The following is an 18,483-nucleotide window of genomic DNA, read 5'->3' on the forward strand; positions in this document are numbered from 1 at the left end:
TATGTGGTCCTCTGGTACAGATTACAGCTCCCTGTATGTGGTCCTATGGTACAGATTACAGCTCCTGTATGTGGTCCTCTGGTACAGATTACAGCTCCCTGTATGTGGTCCTCTGGTACAGATTACAGCTCCCTGTATGTGGTCCTATGGTACAGATTACAGCTCCCTGTATGTGGTCCTCTGGTACAGATTACAGCTCCCTGATTATGTGGTCCTCTGGTACAGATTACAGCTCCTGTATGTGGTCCTCTGGTACAGATTACAGCTCCCTGTATGTGGTCCTCTGGTACAGATTACAGCTCCCTGTATGTGGTCCTATGGTACAGATTACAGCTCCCTGTATGTGGTCCTCTGGTACAGATTACAGCTCCCTGTATGTGGTCCTCTGGTACAGATTACAGCTCCCTGTATGTGGTCCTCTGGTACAGATTACAGCTCCCTGTATGTGGTCCTCTGGTACAGATTACAGCTCCCTGTATGTGGTCCTCTGGTACAGATTACAGCTCCCTGTATGTGGTCCTCTGGTACAGATTACAGCTCCCTGTATGTGGTCCTCTGGTACAGATTACAGCTCCCTGTATGTGGTCCTCTGGTACAGATTACAGCTCCCTGTATGTGGTCCTATGGTACAGATTACAGCTCCCTGTATGTGGTCCTATGGTACAGATTACAGCTCCCTGTATGTGGTCCTCTGGTACAGATTACAGCTCCCTGTATGTGGTCCTATGGTACAGATTACAGCTCCCTGTATGTGGTCCTATGGTACAGATTACAGCTCCCTGTATGTGGTCCTATGGTACAGATTACAGCTCCCTGTATGTGGTCCTATGGTACAGATTACAGCTCCCTGTATGTGGTCCTCTGGTACAGATTACAGCTCCCTGTATGTGGTCCTATGGTACAGATTACAGCTCCCTGTATGTGGTCCTCTGGTACAGATTACAGCTCCCTGTATGTGGTCCTCTGGTACAAATATCCATGAGATCCCATAGCTGCCATCAGTTCTTAGAATGTAAATTCTGTGAATTCTAGAATGTGACTTCATCACTTCCTGCCTGTATATTCTCTCTTGACTGTCGGGTCTGTGAAGGTGACTCAGCTTCTCAGCCCCGTCACTGCTGACACACCCCTAAAGTCACCTAAAGGTTTTAATGTCACAGCAATAACATAGTGACAGGCCCTGACCTTTAACTGAATAGCTCCATAAGGAGAGATGATGGCTCATTAATTGTTTAGTCTGGGCAGACGGTAATGGGAGACAGAGGTGGGAGAGGGGAGGGAGAGAGGAGATAGAGAGGAGGGAGAGAGGAGAGAAGGGGGAAGAGAGGAGGGAGAGAGGAGAGAAGGGGGGAAGAGAGTAGGAAGAGAGGAGGGAGAGACGAGAGAAGAGGGGAAGAGAGGAGAAAGAGAGAAGGGAAAGACAGTGAAGGGGGAAGAGAGGGAGAGAAGAGAGGAGGAAGAGAGGAGGAAGAGGAGAGAGAGATGAGAGAAGGGGGAAGAGAGGAGAGAAGGGGAGGAGAGGAGGAAGAGAGGAGGGAGAGACGAGAGAAGGGGGAAGAGAGGAGGGAGAGATGAGAGAAGGGGGAAGAGAGGAGAGAAGGGGGGAGAGAGGAGGAAGAGAGGAGGGAGAGACGAGAGAAGGGGGGAAGAGAGGAGGGGGGAAGAGAGGAGAGAAGGGGGAGGAGAGGAGGGAGAGACGAGAGAAGGGGGAAGAGAGGAGGGAGAGATGAGAGAAGGGGGAGGAGAGGAGGAAGAGAGGAGGGAGAGAAGGGGGAAGAGAGGAGGGAGAGATGAGAGAAGGGGGAAGAGAGGAGAGGAGGAGAGACGAGAGAGAAGGGGGAAGAGAGGAGAGGGGAAGAGAGGAGAGAAGGGGGAGACGAGAGAAGGGGGAAGAGAGGAGGGAGAGACGAGAGAAGGGGGGAAGAGAGGAGGGAGCTAGGAAGGAGAGAGGAGAGGGGAGAGAAGAGAGAGGGAGATGACTGTCAGGTTGTGGAGCAGGTAGAGGACTGAGAGAGGGAGGGGAGAGGGAGATGACTGCCAGGTTATGGAGAAGGTAGAGGACTGACTATTTTTTTATTTTATTTTACCTTTATTTAACTAGGCAAGTCAGTTAAGAACATATTCTTATTTTCAATGACGGCCTGGGAACAGTGGGTTAACGACAGATTTGTACCTTGTCAGCTCGGGGGTTTGAACTCGCAACCTTCCGGTTTCTAGTCCAACGCTCTAACCACTAGGCTACGCTGCCGCCCCTAAGGTAGAGGACTGACTAAGGGCATAATCCTAACTTGACATCTGTACTCCTATCTTGATGAGCTCTTAAATCTTGAATTGATGTCAGTGCATGAAAACGTAAGCAGTGGATTCAGCCCTTACTGACTGACTGACTCTGTTTTACTGACTGACTGACTCTGTTTTACTGACTGACTGACTCTGTTTTACTGACTGACTGACTCTGTTTTACTGACTGACTGACTCTGTTTTACTGACTGACTGACTGACTCTGTTTTACTGACTGACTGACTGACTCTGTTTTACTGACTGACTGACTGACTCTGTTTTACTGACTGACTGACTCTGTTTTACTGACTGACTGACTCTGTTTTACTGACTGACTGACTCTGTTTTACTGACTGACTGACTCTGTTTTACTGACTGACTGACTCTGTTTTACTGACTGACTGACTGACTCTGTTTTACTGACTGACTGACTCTGTTTTACTGACTGACTGACTGACTCTGTTTTACTGACTGACTGACTCTGTTTTACTGACTGACTGACTCTGTTTTACTGACTGACTGACTGACTCTCTGACCGACTGTGTGTTGGTACTGATGCTCCCTCTCTCTCCCTCCTCCCAGGTCTGTCTGGGGGGTTAATTGCAGTTTCAAAGGGCAACAGATTGATACAGTTTAAATACAGTTTAACGTCAAAACCAACCGGTGGCAGCTGGAGCTACTATTTCATGTCTGGGTTTATTCATTCCCTAATATATTACAAATGGCTCCCTCCCACATATATTTATATATTTTTATAGGGTGCTGAAGTAGCTGTGTGATTAGCGCTTCTCTTCACGTATTGGCCAATTAATTAAGTCTTGAACTGTAAAGAGTAAGTAAAAATAATGATGCTAGTAAGGACTGACAGTCATTAGTCCTGTAGTTCCGACACTGTAATGATGTTAGTAAGGACTGACAGTCATTAGTCCTGTAGTTCCTACACTGTAATGATGTTAGTAAGGACTGACAGTCATTAGTCCTGTAGTTCCGACACTGTAATGATGTTAGTAAGGACTGACAGTCATTAGTCCTGTAGTTCCTACACTGTAATGATGTTAGTAAGGACTGACAGTCATTAGTCCTGTAGTTCCTACACTGTAATGATGTTAGTAAGGACTGACAGTCATTAGTCCTGTAGTTCCTACACTGTAATGATGTTAGTAAGGACTGACAGTCATTAGTCCTGTAGTTCGACACTGTAATGATGTTAGTAAGGACTGACAGTCATTAGTCCTGTAGTTCCTACACTGTAATGATGTTAGTAAGGACTGACAGTCATTAGTCCTGTAGTTCCTACACTGTAATGATGTTAGTAAGGACTGACAGTCATTAGTCCTGTAGTTCCTACACTGTAATGATGTTAGTAAGGACTGACAGTCATTAGTCCTGTAGTTCCGACACTGTAATGATGTTAGTAAGGACTGACAGTCATTAGTCGTGTAGTTCCTACACTGTAATGATGTTAGTAAGGACTGACAGTCATTAGTCCTGTAGTTCCTACACTGTAATGATGTTAGTAAGGACTGACAGTCATTAGTCCTGTAGTTCCTACACTGTAATGATGTTAGAAATGTCTATAAGAAACTAAACTATTACTGACCAGGAGCTCTATAAGAAACTAAACTATTACTGACCAGGAGCTCTATAAGAAACTAAACTATTACTGACCAGGAGCTCTATAAGAAACTAAACTATTACTGACCAGGAGCTCTATAAGAAAGTAAACTATTACTGACCAGGAGCTCTATAAGAAACTAAACTATTACTGACCAGGAGCTCTATAAGAAACTAAACTATTACTGACCAGGAGCTCTATAAGAAACTAAACTATTACTGACCAGGAGCTCTATAAGAAACTAAACTATTACTGACCAGGAGCTCTATAAGAAACTAAACTATTACTGACCAGGAGCTCTATAAGAAACTAAACTATTACTGACCAGGAGCTCTATAAGAAACTAAACTATTACTGACCAGGAGCTCTATAAGAAACTAAACTATTACTGACCAGGAGCTCTATAAGAAACTAAACTATTACTGACCAGGAGCTCTATAAGAAACTAAACTATTACTGACCAGGAGCTCTATAAGAAACTAAACTATTACTGACCAGGAGCTCTATAAGAAACTAAACTATTACTGACCAGGAGCTCTATAAGAAACTAAACTATTACTGACCAGGAGCTCTATAAGAAACTTCAGGCTCTCAGATTTAAAAAGGCATGCGAACCTGATGGATTCCTAAATGAGATACAAAATTCACTAGTGCAAAATTTCAATTGGCTATATTAAAACTGTTTAATTTGATCCTGAGTGTAGGTTATTTCCCTCACATCTGGAATCAAGGACTCATAACCCCAATCTTTAAGAACAGAGACTAATTTGACCCTAACAGAGGCATTTGTGTGAACAGTAACATTTACATTTAAGTCATTTTAGCAGACGCTCTTATCCAGAGCGACTTACAAATTGGTGCATTCACCTTATGACATCCAGTGGAACAGTCACTTTACAATAGTGCATCTAAATCTTAAAGGGGGGGGGGGGGTGAGAGGGAATACTTATCCTATCCTAGGTATTCCTTAAAGAGGTGGGGTTTCAGGTGTCTCCGGAAGGTGGTGATTGACTGGGGAAGGTTTTTTCTAATATTATAAATGTAAGAGTTCTAAACTTCCTTAATAAGCACAATGTCTTGAGTAAAAGCCCAATTGGATTTATACCAAAACATCGCACAACTGATCATATTTACACCCTACACACCCTGATAGATAAACATGTCCACCAAAATATACACTCGCTTTATCGACATCCAAAAAGCATTTGATTCTATTTGGCATACAGGACTGTTCTACAAAGTTATTGAAAGTGGTGAAGGGGGTAAAACATATGACAGAATTAAATCAATGTATACTGGCAATACGTGCAGCATTGAAATTGGTAAGAAAATAACATAATTATTTAACCAGGTGCGGGGCCTTCGCCAGGGTTGTAATCTGAGCGCTGCCCTCAGCCCCTGGTGTTAGTCTCCACAATTCAGACTCTTGTTGTTGGTTCTCAGGGGTTTAGTGTAAAGCAGAGGTCTAATTTCCAGTGAACCTCGTGTACAATTGTAGGATAAAGTTAATCATCCTCTCTGCTCTTTTCTCCTCTCTACAGAAATGACTACTCTTCCTGACACTGCCACAACCCCACTGCCTAGACTAGAGGAGACCACCGCTGCCTCGAGAGGACCAGGTACACACGCACACAGGGCCTCACCGTGGTGTAAGGCTCAGACACGTATTGATCACGATCTGTCTGATCAGCATCATCGATTGAGCTAGCTATCCTATGTTCCAATGAGGATGTGGTTAGTCCACTGTGTGTGCGCTGGATTTGTGCTCTTATGTGTTTTCAACTAATAGCAACGTAAACTGACGCTCCGTCACAGAAATGAGCTGTCTCTCTTCCAACATTATGCCGCTAACATTATAATGCTAACATTATGCCGCTAACATTATAATGCTAACATTATAGTGCTAACATTATGCCGCTAACATTATAATGCTAACATTATGCCGCTAACATTATAATGCTAACATTATGCCGCTAACATTATAATGCTAACATTATGCCGCTAACATTATGCCGCTAACATTATAATGCTAACATTTTGTCGCTAACATTATGCCGCTAACATTATAATGCTAACATTTTGTCGCTAACATTATAATGCTAACATTTTGTCGCTAACATTATAATGCTAACATTATGCCGCTAACATTATAATGCTAACATTATGCCGCTAACATTATAATGCTAACATTATGCCGCTAACATTATGCCGCTAACATTATAATGCTAACATTTTGTCGCTAACATTATGCCGCTAACATTATAATGCTAACATTTTGTCGCTAACATTATAATGCTAACATTTTGTCGCTAACATTATAGTGCTAACATTATGCCGCTAACATTATGCCGCTAACATTATAATGCTAACATTTTGTCGCTAACATTATGCCGCTAACATTATAATGCTAACATTTTGTCGCTAACATTATAATGCTAACATTTTGTCGCTAACATTATAGTGCTAACATTATGCCGCTAACATTATAATGCTAACATTATAGTGCTAACATTTTGTCGCTAACATTATAATGCTAACATTTTGTCGCTAACATTATAATGCTAACATTTTGTCGCTAACATTATAGTGCTAACATTATGCCGCTAACATTATAATGCTAACATTATAGTGCTAACATTTTGTCGCTAACATTATAATGCTAACATTTTGTCGCTAACATTATAATGCTAACATTTTGTCGCTAACATTATAGTGCTAACATTTTGTCGCTAACATTATAGTGCTAACATTATGCCGCTAACATTACGATGCTAACATTATGCTGCTAACATTATAGTGCTAACATTATGCTGCTAACATTATAATGCTAACATTATGCCGCTAACATTATAATGCTAGCATTATGCCGCTAACATTATAATGCTAACATTATGCCGCTAACATTATAATGCTAACATTATAATGCTAACATTACGCTGTATGTGTGTGTCTCTGCTTCTCTCTTCTCTGCTGATTTCTGAGGGGTGATTCCAGGGTGTAGGGCTCCATGCTGATGAGGCTAACTGTAGCTAGCGTTAGCCCAGCACTCCTGTTGTTTAATCTATAATCTAGACCTCTATCAGGAGGTGTCAGGGCTCAGCGCTAATGCTGCATGCTAATCTCTAACAAGCCTCATTCAAGGCCATGGGTGTGAGTTCTCCCAAAAGGAGTGTAAGAAACTTGGAACTAACAGCACCGTGGTAGGAACTAGGCTAAATGTTCTTTATTTTACCTTTATTTAACCAGGCAAGTCAGTTAAGAACAAATTCTTATTTTCAATGACGGCCTAGGAACAGTGCGTTAACTGCCTGTTCAGGGGCAGAATGACAGATTTGTACCTTATCAGCTCAGGGATTTGAACTTGAAACCTTTCGGTTACTAGTCCAACGCTCAAGCCACTAGGCTACCCTGCCGCCCCATGTAATGGGTTTAACTTATCTTGTTCTCTCTCTCTCCTTTTCCCTCTCTACCCCTCCTCTTTAGGCACTACTGTGTGGTCTCTGGGCGGTCTGTGTGACTTTGAGTCCAGTCTGTGTGGCTGGATTCCAGACAGCATGTCAGAGCTGAGCTGGTCTCTCCACAGCGGCAGCATCTCGTCTGGTCTAACACCCAGTCTGGATCTACCTCTCTCTCTGCCCAAAGACGGTCAGTACCGCTCACATTTACAGCCATCTGGTCTTCACTGGATAGGAGACACACTGATATTTATAGAGAGGTGACACCTGGTATTAACATGGCCATCTGGTCATCACTGGACAGGAGACACACTGATATTTATAGAGAGGTGACACCTGGTATTAACATGGCCATCTGGTCATCACTGGACAGGAGACACACTGATATTTATAGAGAGGTGACACCTGGTATTAACATGGCCATCTGGTCATCACTGGACAGGAGACACACTGATATTTATAGAGAGGTGACACCTGGTATTAACATGGCCATCTGGTCATCACTGGACAGGAGACACACTGATATTTATAGAGAGGTGACACCTGGTATTAACATGGCCATCTGGTCTTCACTGGACAGGAGACACACTGATATTTATAGAGAGGTGACAGCTGGTTTTTGGATCCTGGATCTGTCAGAATCCATGCTGAAACGGGGTGCCTCTGCATATTATGCGTTGGAATATGGTCTAATGGCCGCATCATTTATAGGCATATTAATCAGACCCTGAAGCCCACAGTAACATGTATCCCTCTTTATGGCAGTACAGCCTTCCGCCCCATCAGTACAGCCCCCCCATCCCTTCCGCCCCATCCCCTCCTATGCCTTCCACCCCATCCCATCCCCTCGTTCTGTCACTCCACCTGTATCCACCTGTATCTACCTCTATCTACCTTTATCTACCTGTTTCCACCTCTATCTACCTTTATCTACCTCTATCTACCTTTATCTACCTGTATCTACCTGTATCCACCTCTATCTACCTTTATCTACCTGTTTCCACCTGTATCTACCTGTATCTACCTCTCTAGCTATATCTACATGTATCTACCTCTATCTACCTTTATCTACCTCTATCTACCTTTATCTACCTGTATCCACCTGTACCTACCTTTATCTACCTGTATATACCTCTACCTACCTGTATCTACCTCTACCTACCTCTATCTACCTGTATCTACCTCTATCTACCTGTATCTACCTCTATCTACCTGTATCCACCTCTATCTACCTGTATCCACCTGTACCTACCTCTATCTACCTGTATATACCTCTACCTACCTCTATCTACCTGTATCTACCTCTACCTACCTCTATCTACCTGTATCTACCTCTATTTACCTGTATCTACCTCTACCTACCTTTATCTACCTGTATCTACCTGTATCTACCTCTATCTACCTGTATCTACCTCTACCTACCTCTATCTACCTCTACCTACCTCTATCTACCTGTACCTACCTCTATCTACCTGTATCTACCTCTATCTACCTGTATATACCTCTATCTACCTGTATCTACCTCTACCTACCTCTATCTACCTGTATCTACCTCTACCTACTTCTATCTACCTCTACCTACCTCTATCTACCTGTATCTACCTCTACCTACCTCTATCTACCTGTATCTACCTCTATCTACCTCTATTTACCTGTATCTACCTCTATCTACCTGTATCTACCTCTATCTACCTCTATCTACCTGTATCTACCTCTACCTACCTCTATCTACCTGTATCTACCTCTACCTACCTCTATTTACCTGTATCTACCTCTACCTACCTCTATCTACCTGTATCTACCTCTATCTACCTCTATCTACCTGTATCTATCTCTACCTACCTCTATCTACCTGTATCTACCTCTACCTACCTCTATCTACCTGTATCTACCTCTATCTACCTCTACCTACCTACCTATATCTACCTGTATCTACCTCTACCTACCTCTATCTACCTGTATCTACCTCTATCTACCTCTATCTACCTGTATCTACCTCTATCTACCTCTATCTACCTGTATCTACCTCTATCTACCTGTATCTACCTCTACCTACCTCTATCTACCTCTACCTACCTCTACCTACCTCTATCTACCTGTATCTACCTCTATTTACCTGTATCTACCTCTATCTACCTGTATCCACCTCTATCTACCTGTATCCACCTGTACCTACCTCTATCTACCTGTATATACCTCGACCTACCTCTATCTACCTGTATCTACCTCTATCTACCTGTATATACCTCTACCTACCTCTATCTACCTCTATCTACCTGTATCTACCTCTATCTACCTGTATATACCTCTACCTACCTCTATCCACCTGTATCAACCTGTATCTTCTCCATAACTCCACATCTCCTGTCCCATGGGCCCTACACTCCACATCTCCTGTCCCATGGGCCCTACACTCCACATCTCCTGTCCCATGGGCCCTACCTTAACACCACTAAGATGTTCTCCCTCCCCCATCTCTCTTTCCTCTACTTCCTGAGCTCCAGCCCAGTCCTGTTTCTCCCGTGGCCTGACTTTCCCATCTGAACTCCACACACACACACACACACACACACACACACACACACACACACACACACACACACACACACACACACACACACACACACACACACACACACACACACACACACACACACACACACACACACACACCCCCAGCGGTGTCATGAACTCCAACAATCTGAGGAGGTGCAAAGTACGTGAGGATGGCCGGGGGGTAATTTAGCTTCCAAACAACTGAAATTCTATTTGAAAAATATGTACGGTCTATTTTTCTGCATATCTAAAGCATACCTCTTGAGCTGTCTGTATCCTCTTGACTGGTGGTTCTGTCTGTATCCTCTTGACTGGTGGTTCTGTCTGTATCCTCTTGACTGGTGGTTCTCTTTCTATGAAACTAAATGTGCTTCTCTGCATCTCTGCTAAAATCTGGATAAGAGATCGAAAGGAATGTTCAGTACATTTATTAATTGATTGCTATACAGTACTAGTCAAAGGTGTGAACACACCTACCCATTCAAGGTTTTTCTTAATTTTTTTACTATTTTCTACATTGTAGAATAATAGTGAAGACATCAAAACTATGAAATAACACAGATGGAATCATGTAGTGACCAAGAAAGTGTTAAACAAATCATTAACTTATATTTCTATTTTATATTTGAGATTCTCCAAAGTAGCCACCCTTTGCCTTGATGACAGCTTTGCACACTATGAATGCACACAGCCTCCCAACACAATAGCTGACCTTGTCTGTGTCCAAAATAGCACCCATTTTTCCTTTTATGTTTGACCAGCGCCCATCAGACGTCGTGCACCATAGAGGGTTCCGTTTGGGACGGAGATACTGTCTGACCTTCACATTCACCAATGTGTGCTTGGGGCCTCCTGCTCATCACACAGAGAAAGAGAAGAAGAAGAAATGACCCAGTAACATAACAGGAAGTGGTTGTTTAATCAAGTGCATTAGTCTAGCAAGCTCCTCTGAGGGGAAGGTGTGCACTACGTCCCAGGATACAATCACATGCAAGTGCACACACGGCCTGTGTTACCTACCAGGCAGATCACTGTGGGTTACCTCACAGGCAGATCACTGTGGGTTACCTACCAGGCAGATCACTGTGGGTTACCTCACAGGCAGATCACTGTGGGTTACCTCACAGGCAGATCACTGTGGGTTACCTCACAGGCAGATCACTGTGGGTTACCTCACAGGCAGATCACTGTGGGTTACCTCACAGGCAGATCACTGTGGGTTACCTCACAGGCAGATCACTGTGGGTTACCTCACAGGCAGATCACTGTGGGTTAACTCACAGGCAGATCACTGTGGGTTACCTCACAGGCAGATCACTGTGTGTGTTACCTCACAGGCAGATCACTGTGTGTGTTACCTCACAGGCAGATCACTGTGGGTTACCTCACAGGCAGATCACTGTGTGTGTTACCTCACAGGCAGATCATTGTGGGTTACCTCACAGGCAGATCACTGTGTGTGTTACCTCACAGGCAGATCACTGTGGGTTACCTCACAGGCAGATCACTGTGTATTCTCCCTCACAGGCAGATCACTGTGTGTTCTCCCTCACAGGCAGATCACTGTGTGTTACCTCACAGGCAGATCATTGTGGGTTACCTCACAGGCAGATCACTGTGTGTGTTACCTCACAGGCAGATCACTGTGGGTTACCTCACAGGCAGATCACTGTGTATTCTCCCTCACAGGCAGATCACTGTGTGTTCTCCCTCACAGGCAGATCACTGTGGGTTACCTACCAGGCAGATCACTGTGTGTGTTACCTCACAGGCAGATCACTGTGTGTTACCTCACAGGCAGATCACTATGTGTGTTCTCCTCACAGGCAGATCACTGTGTGTGTTACCTCACAGGCAGATCCCTGTGGGTTACCTCACAGGCAGATCACTTTATGCTAAGTAGTACTGCATGTAGCTATCAAGTGATGCTTCTAAATAGCACCCTATTCGGTATATAGTGCACTACCTTTGACAAGAGCCTTATTGGCCCTAGGGTGCCATTTGGGAAGTAGAAGAAGTAGAATTAATTTATCTTTCCCAGGATCAAACAGAAACAAGTTTGGACTGTATTAATTAAAGAGAAGAGCAATTTAGGCACTTTATTCTGTCTTTCCCAAATGGCTCCCTATTCTATAAATAACCCCTTATGGCCCCTGGACAAAAGTAGTGCACTATGTAGGACATAGAGTGCAATATGGGACACAGACACTGTGAAGAAATAGTTAGTTACTTCCTCATCAACCTTGATTTATAATTCATTCATCTTGATGTGTTTTCTAATTCATCAACGTTTTATCTAACTGGAAAAGACTGGCTGTAAAATAATATCAATAAATCAGCTCTTCTCTATGGCTGAGAGAGGGGGTTGAGAGGATTATAACTGCTGTGAAAAGTTATGTGTGCGTGTGTGTGAGAGAGAGAGAGAAAGAGAGAGAGAGAGAGACAGAGACAGAGACAGAGACAGAGACAGAGAGACAGAGAGAGAGAGACAGAGAGAGAGGGAGACAGAAAGGCGGAGAGACAGAGAGACGGAGAGAGAGAAACAGAGAGACAGAGAGACAGAGACGGAGAGAGAGAGACAGAGAGAGAGACAGAGAGAGAGAGACAGAGAGAGAGAGACAGAGAGAGAGACAGAGAGAGACAGAGAGAGAGAGACAGAGAGAGAGAGACAGAGAGAGAGAGACAGAGAGAGAGACAGAGAGAGAGACAGAGAGAGACAGAGAGAGACAGAGAGAGACAGAGAGTGATTAAGATTGTGATAAGAGATGAGATGACAGAGAGAGACAGGGGAAGAAGAATGTCAAATCAAATCTAAATCAAATCAAATCAAATTGTATTTGTCACATACACATGGTTAGCAGATGTTAATGCGAGTGTAGCGAAATGCTTGTCAAGTCAAATGTCTACTGTTTGCTGATGATCTGGTGCTTCTGTCACCAACCAAGGAGGGTCTACAGCAGCACCTAGATCTTCTGCACAGATTCTGACAGACCTGGGCCCTGACAGACCTGGGCCCTGACAGACCTGGGCCCTGACAGACTGGGGCCCTGACAGACTGGGGCCCTGACAGACCTGGGCCCTGACAGACCTGGGCCATGACAGTAAATCTCAGTAAGACCAAAATAATGGTGTTCCAAAAAAGGTCCAGTCACCAGGACCACGAATACAAATTCTAAACAGATTCTGTCAGACCTTGGGGCCCTGACTGTAAATCTCAGTAAGACCAAAATAATTGTGCTCCAAAACAGGTCAAAACCCCAAACATGCAGAGCAGATTTAGGACAATAACTGCAAGTTAGCAAAATCCATAAAAGAGCCATTAAATTCTACAACCACCTTAAAGGAAGCGATTCCCAAACCTTCCATAACAAAGCCATCACCTACAGAGAGATGAACCTGGAGAAGAGTCCCCTAAGCAATCTGGTCCTGGGGCTCTGTTCACAAACACAAACACAGCCCCAGGACAACAAAAAAAAAACTAATTTAGACCCAACCAAATCATGAGAAAACAAAAAGATAACTATTTATCACACTGGAAAGAAGCAACCAAAAATTAACCAAAAAAAAACCCAGATCAAATTAGAATGCAATCAAATCAAATCAAATCAAATTAGAATGCAATCAAATCAAATCAAATTAGAATGCAATCCAATCAAATCAAATCAAATTTTATTTGTCACATACACATGGTTAGCAGATGTTAATGCGAGTGTAGCGAAATGCTTGTGCTTCTAGTTCCGACAATGCAGTGATAACCAACAAGTAATCTAACTAACAATTCCAAAACTACTGTCTTATACACAGTGTAAGGGGATAAGGAACATGTACATAAGGATATATGAATGAGTGATGGTACAGAGCAGCATACAGTAGATGGTATCGAGTACAGTATATACATATGAGATGAGTGTGTAGACAAAGTAAACAAAGTGGCATAGTTAAAGTGGCTAGTGATACATGTGTTACATAAGGATGCAGTCAATGATGTAGAGTACAGTATATACATATGCATATGAGATGAATAATGTAGGGTAAGTAACATTATATAAGGTAGCATTGTTTAAAGTGGCTAGTGATATATTTACATCATTTCCCATCAATTCCCATTATTAAAATGGCTGGAGTTGGGTCAGTGTCATCAATACAGTAGGGACATCAATACAGTAGGGACCCTAAACAGCGAGCACACAGTGAAAGGTTACCTGACCACTTTGACTGACCAAACATTAAGAAAACCATTGACTATGTACAGACACAGTGAGCATAACCTTGTTATTAAGAGACACAGTCGTAGGCAGACCCGGTTCTTGAGAGAAGACAGGCTATCAATCAATCAAATGTATTTATATAGCCCTTCGTACATCAGCTGATATCTCAAAGTGCTGTACAGAAACCCAGCCTAAAACCCCAAACAGCAAGCAATGCAGGTGTAGAAGCACGGTGGCTACGAAAAACTCCCTAGAAAGGCCAAAACCTAGGAAGAAACCTAGAGAGGAACCAGGCAATGAGGGGTGGCCAGTCCTCTTCTGGCTGTGCCGGGTGGAGATTATAACAGAACATGGCCAAGATGTTCAACTGTTCATAGATGACCAGCAGGAGATTATAACAGAACATGGCCAAGATGTTCAACTGTTCATAGATGACCAGCAGGAGATTATAACAGAACATGGCCAAGATGTTCAACTGTTCATAGATGACCAGCAGGAGATTATAACAGAACATGGCCAAGATGTTCAAATGTTCATAGATGACCAGCAGGAGATTATAACAGAACATGGCCAAGATGTTCAACTGTTCATAGATGACCAGCAGGGTTGTAAAGGGTACAACAGGTCAGTGCATCAGGAGCAAATATCAGTTGGCTTTTCATAGCCAAGAATTAGCCAAGCAAGGGGACACTCCATACTGTATTGATGGCTAGGGGACACTCCATGCTGTATTGATGGCTAGGGGACACTCCATATTGTATTGACGATTAGGGGACACTCCCTACTGTATTGATGTCCCTACTGTATTGATGGCTAGGGGACACTCCATATTGTATTGATGATTAGGGGACACTCCCTACTGTATTGATGTCCCTACTGTATTGATGGCTAGGGGACACTCCATATTGTATTGAGGATTAGGGGACACTCCCTACTGTATTGATGTCCCTAATGTATTGATGGCTAGGGGACACTCCATATTGTATTGATGATTAGGGGACACTCCCTACTGTATTGATGTCCCTACTGTATTGATGGCTAGGGGACACTCCATATTGTATTGATGATTAGGGGACACTCCCTACTGTATTGATGTCCCTACTGTATTGATGGCTAGGGGACACTCCATATTGTATTGATGATTAGGGGACACTCCCTACTGTATTGATGGCTAGGGGACACTCCCTACTGTATTGATGGCTAGGGGACACTCCATACTGTATTGATTGGTAGGGGGCACTCCATATTGTATTGATGGCTAGGGGACACTCCCTACTGTATTGATGGCTAGGGGAAACTCCCTACTGTATTGATGGCTAGGGGACACTCCATATTGTATTGATAGCTAGGGGACACTCCATACTGTATTGATGGCTAGGGGACACTGCATATTGTATTGATGATTAGGGGACACTCCCTACTGTATTGATGGCTAGGGGACACTCCATATTGTATTGATGATTAGGGGACACTCCCTACTGTATTGATGGCTAGGGGACACTCCCTACTGTATTGATGGCTAGGGGACACTCCATACTGTATTGATTGGTAGGGGACACTCCATATTGTATTGATGGCTAGGGGACACTCCCTACTGTATTGATGGCTAGGGGAAACTCCCTACTGTATTGATGGCTAGGGGACACTCCATATTGTATTGATAGCTAGGGGACACTCCATACTGTATTGATGGCTAGGGGACACTCCATATTGTATTGATGATTAGGGGACACTCCCTACTGTATTGATGGCTAGGGGACACTCCATACTGTATTGATGGCTAGGGGACACTCCATAGTGTATTGATAGCTAGGGGACACTCCATACTGTATTGATGGCTAGGGGACACTCCACACTGTATTGATGGGTAGGGGACACTCCATACTGTATTGATGATTAGGGGACACTCTATACTGTATTGATAGCTAGGGGACACTCCATATTGTATTGATGGGTAGGGGACACTCCATACTGTCTTGATGGCTAGGGGACACTCCATACTGTATTGATGATTAGGGGACACTCCATACTGTATTGATGGCTAGGGGACACTCCATACTGTATTGATGATTAGGGGACACTCCATACTGTATTGATGGCTAGGGGACACTCCATACTGTATTGATGGCTAGGGGACACTCCATACTGTATTGATAGCTAGGGGACACTCCATATTGTATTGATGGCTAGGGGACACTCCATACTGTATTGATGATTAGGGGACACTCCATACTGTATTGATAGCTAGGGGACACTCCATACTGTATTGATAGCTAGGGGACACTCCATACTGTATTGATAGCAAGGGGACACTCCATACTGTATTGATAGCTAGGGGACACTCCATACTGTATTGATGGCTAGGGGACACTCCATACTGTATTGATGGCTAGGGGACACTCCATACTGTATTGATGATTAGGGGACACTCCATACTGTATTGATGATTAGGGGACACTCCATACTGTATTGATGGCTAGGGCACACTCCATACTGTATTGATGGCTAGGGGACACTCCATACTGTATTGATGATTAGGGGACACTCCATACTGTATTGATGGCTAGGGCACACTCCATACTGTCTAACTCTGATTTCTCTGTGTTCCTGTCCTTCAGACGTGGGTAACTTCCTCCACATCGAGGCCAGCCCCAGGACAGAGAGGCAGCGAGCCCGTCTGGTGAGCCCCGCTGTGGGGCCTGAGAGAGGGCCGCTGTGCCTGCTCTTCAACTACCAGCTCCAGGGGCCCGAGAACCAGGGCCTTGGGTCCCTCAGGATCCTCATCAGAGACAAAGACCGGGAGGAAACTCTGCTCTGGGCCCTCAGAGGAGACCAGGGGTCCGTGTGGAAGGAGGGGCGCACCATCCTGCCCCAGTCACCCAAAGAGTACCAGGTACCAAACCCACAGACCGTAGTACTAGTGTTCTTGATTAGTGACAGTTAATTTATTTCACAGAGTTAATAATGAAGTCTATGATCTCCTTTTCTCTCCGTCAAGGTGGTGATTGAGGGCTTCTTTGAGCACAGCAACCGAGGACACATCTGGATCGACAATATCCACATGAGCTCCAGTACTGAGCTGGAACAGTGTACCCGTAAGCGCATCCTCACGTCTGTTTTGACCTCGGCGAGCAGGAGACTGATTCCCACCAGTTACATGAGGCTGCAAACCGTCCCCGGGCTAACTGGTCTGTCTGACACACAGCATAGCCCAGAGAAAGACACACACCCTCCCTCTTCAGTCATACCCTCTCATTCATGATACCCCCCCCGTGGGAATCGAACCCACGACCCTGGCATTGCAGGCACTATGCTCTACCAACTCATTCATTAAAGGGGACTTTATTTCTGGTTCTGCATCTCTCCACATGGTCCCAAAGTCAAGTTCACAAAAAGGGGAAAAAAAGAGAGAAGAAAAATCGTATAAATGTTCTCGTTCACAAAACCATGAAAGTAGGCCATGCGCCTATGATTCTAATCTATATTTAATGACATCTTTCTCCCTCTTTGGTTATCACAGTCTTCCACTGTCATCAGAGGGAATTACTAGACTCCCTCTCAGACACAGTACAGTAGGCTAGACTCCCTCTCAGACACAGTACAGTAGGCTAGACTCCCTCTCAGACACAGTACAGTAGGCTAGACTCCCTCTCAGACACAGTACAGTAGGCTAGACTACCTCTCAGACACAGTACAGTAGACTAGACTCCCTCTCAGACACAGTACAGTAGGCTAGACTACCTCTCAGACACAGTACAGTAGGCTAGACTACCTCTCAGACACAGTACAGTAGACTAGACTATCTCTCAGACACAGTACAGTAGACTAGACTACCTCTCAGACACAGTACAGTAGGCTAGACTACCTCTCAGATATAGTACAATAGGCTAGACTACCTCTCAGACACAGTACAATAGGCTAGACTACCTCTCAGACACAGTACAGTAGGCTAGACTACCTCTCAGATACAGTACAGTAGACTAGACTACCTCTCAGATACAGTACAGTAGGCTAGACTACCTCTCAGATACAGTACAGTAGGCTAGACTACCTCCCTCTCAGACACAGTACAGTAGACTAGACTACCTCTCAGACACAGTACAGTAGGCTAGACTACCTCTCAGACACAGTACAGTAGGCTAGACTATCTCTCAGACACAGTACAGTAGGCTAGACTACCTCTCTCTCAGACACAGTAAAATAGGCGAGACTCCCTCTCAGATACAGTACAGTAGGCTAGACTCCCTCTCAGACACAGTTCATCTATTGCAACACAACGTCAGCCCAGTCAGTCCTGCCTGCCAAGAGATACCAACACGCCTGTGTCTGCTGCTCTGGTTAATTGTCTCAGTAATCCTTCCACAGATCC

The 18,483-nt window shown here is 44.2% G+C and overlaps 1 protein-coding gene across 2 annotated transcripts in view; it reads left to right on the forward strand.

Moving 5' to 3' along the window:
• LOC124033516 (neuropilin-2-like) overlaps window positions 1-18,483 on the forward strand; it is a 279,974-nt gene that overhangs the window by 230,758 nt on the left and 30,733 nt on the right. For both annotated transcript variants that reach the window (XM_046345568.1, XM_046345650.1), the window contains exons 12-15: window positions 5,437-5,514; window positions 7,379-7,540; window positions 16,733-17,007; window positions 17,113-17,209. In XM_046345568.1, coding sequence (XP_046201524.1) covers window positions 5,437-5,514; window positions 7,379-7,540; window positions 16,733-17,007; window positions 17,113-17,209 — 612 coding nt within the window. The remainder of the gene's footprint in view (window positions 1-5,436; window positions 5,515-7,378; window positions 7,541-16,732; window positions 17,008-17,112; window positions 17,210-18,483) is intronic.

This window comes from Oncorhynchus gorbuscha, linkage group LG01, assembly GCF_021184085.1.
Source record: "Oncorhynchus gorbuscha isolate QuinsamMale2020 ecotype Even-year linkage group LG01, OgorEven_v1.0, whole genome shotgun sequence".
NCBI classification, from domain to species: Eukaryota; Metazoa; Chordata; class Actinopteri; order Salmoniformes; family Salmonidae; genus Oncorhynchus; species Oncorhynchus gorbuscha.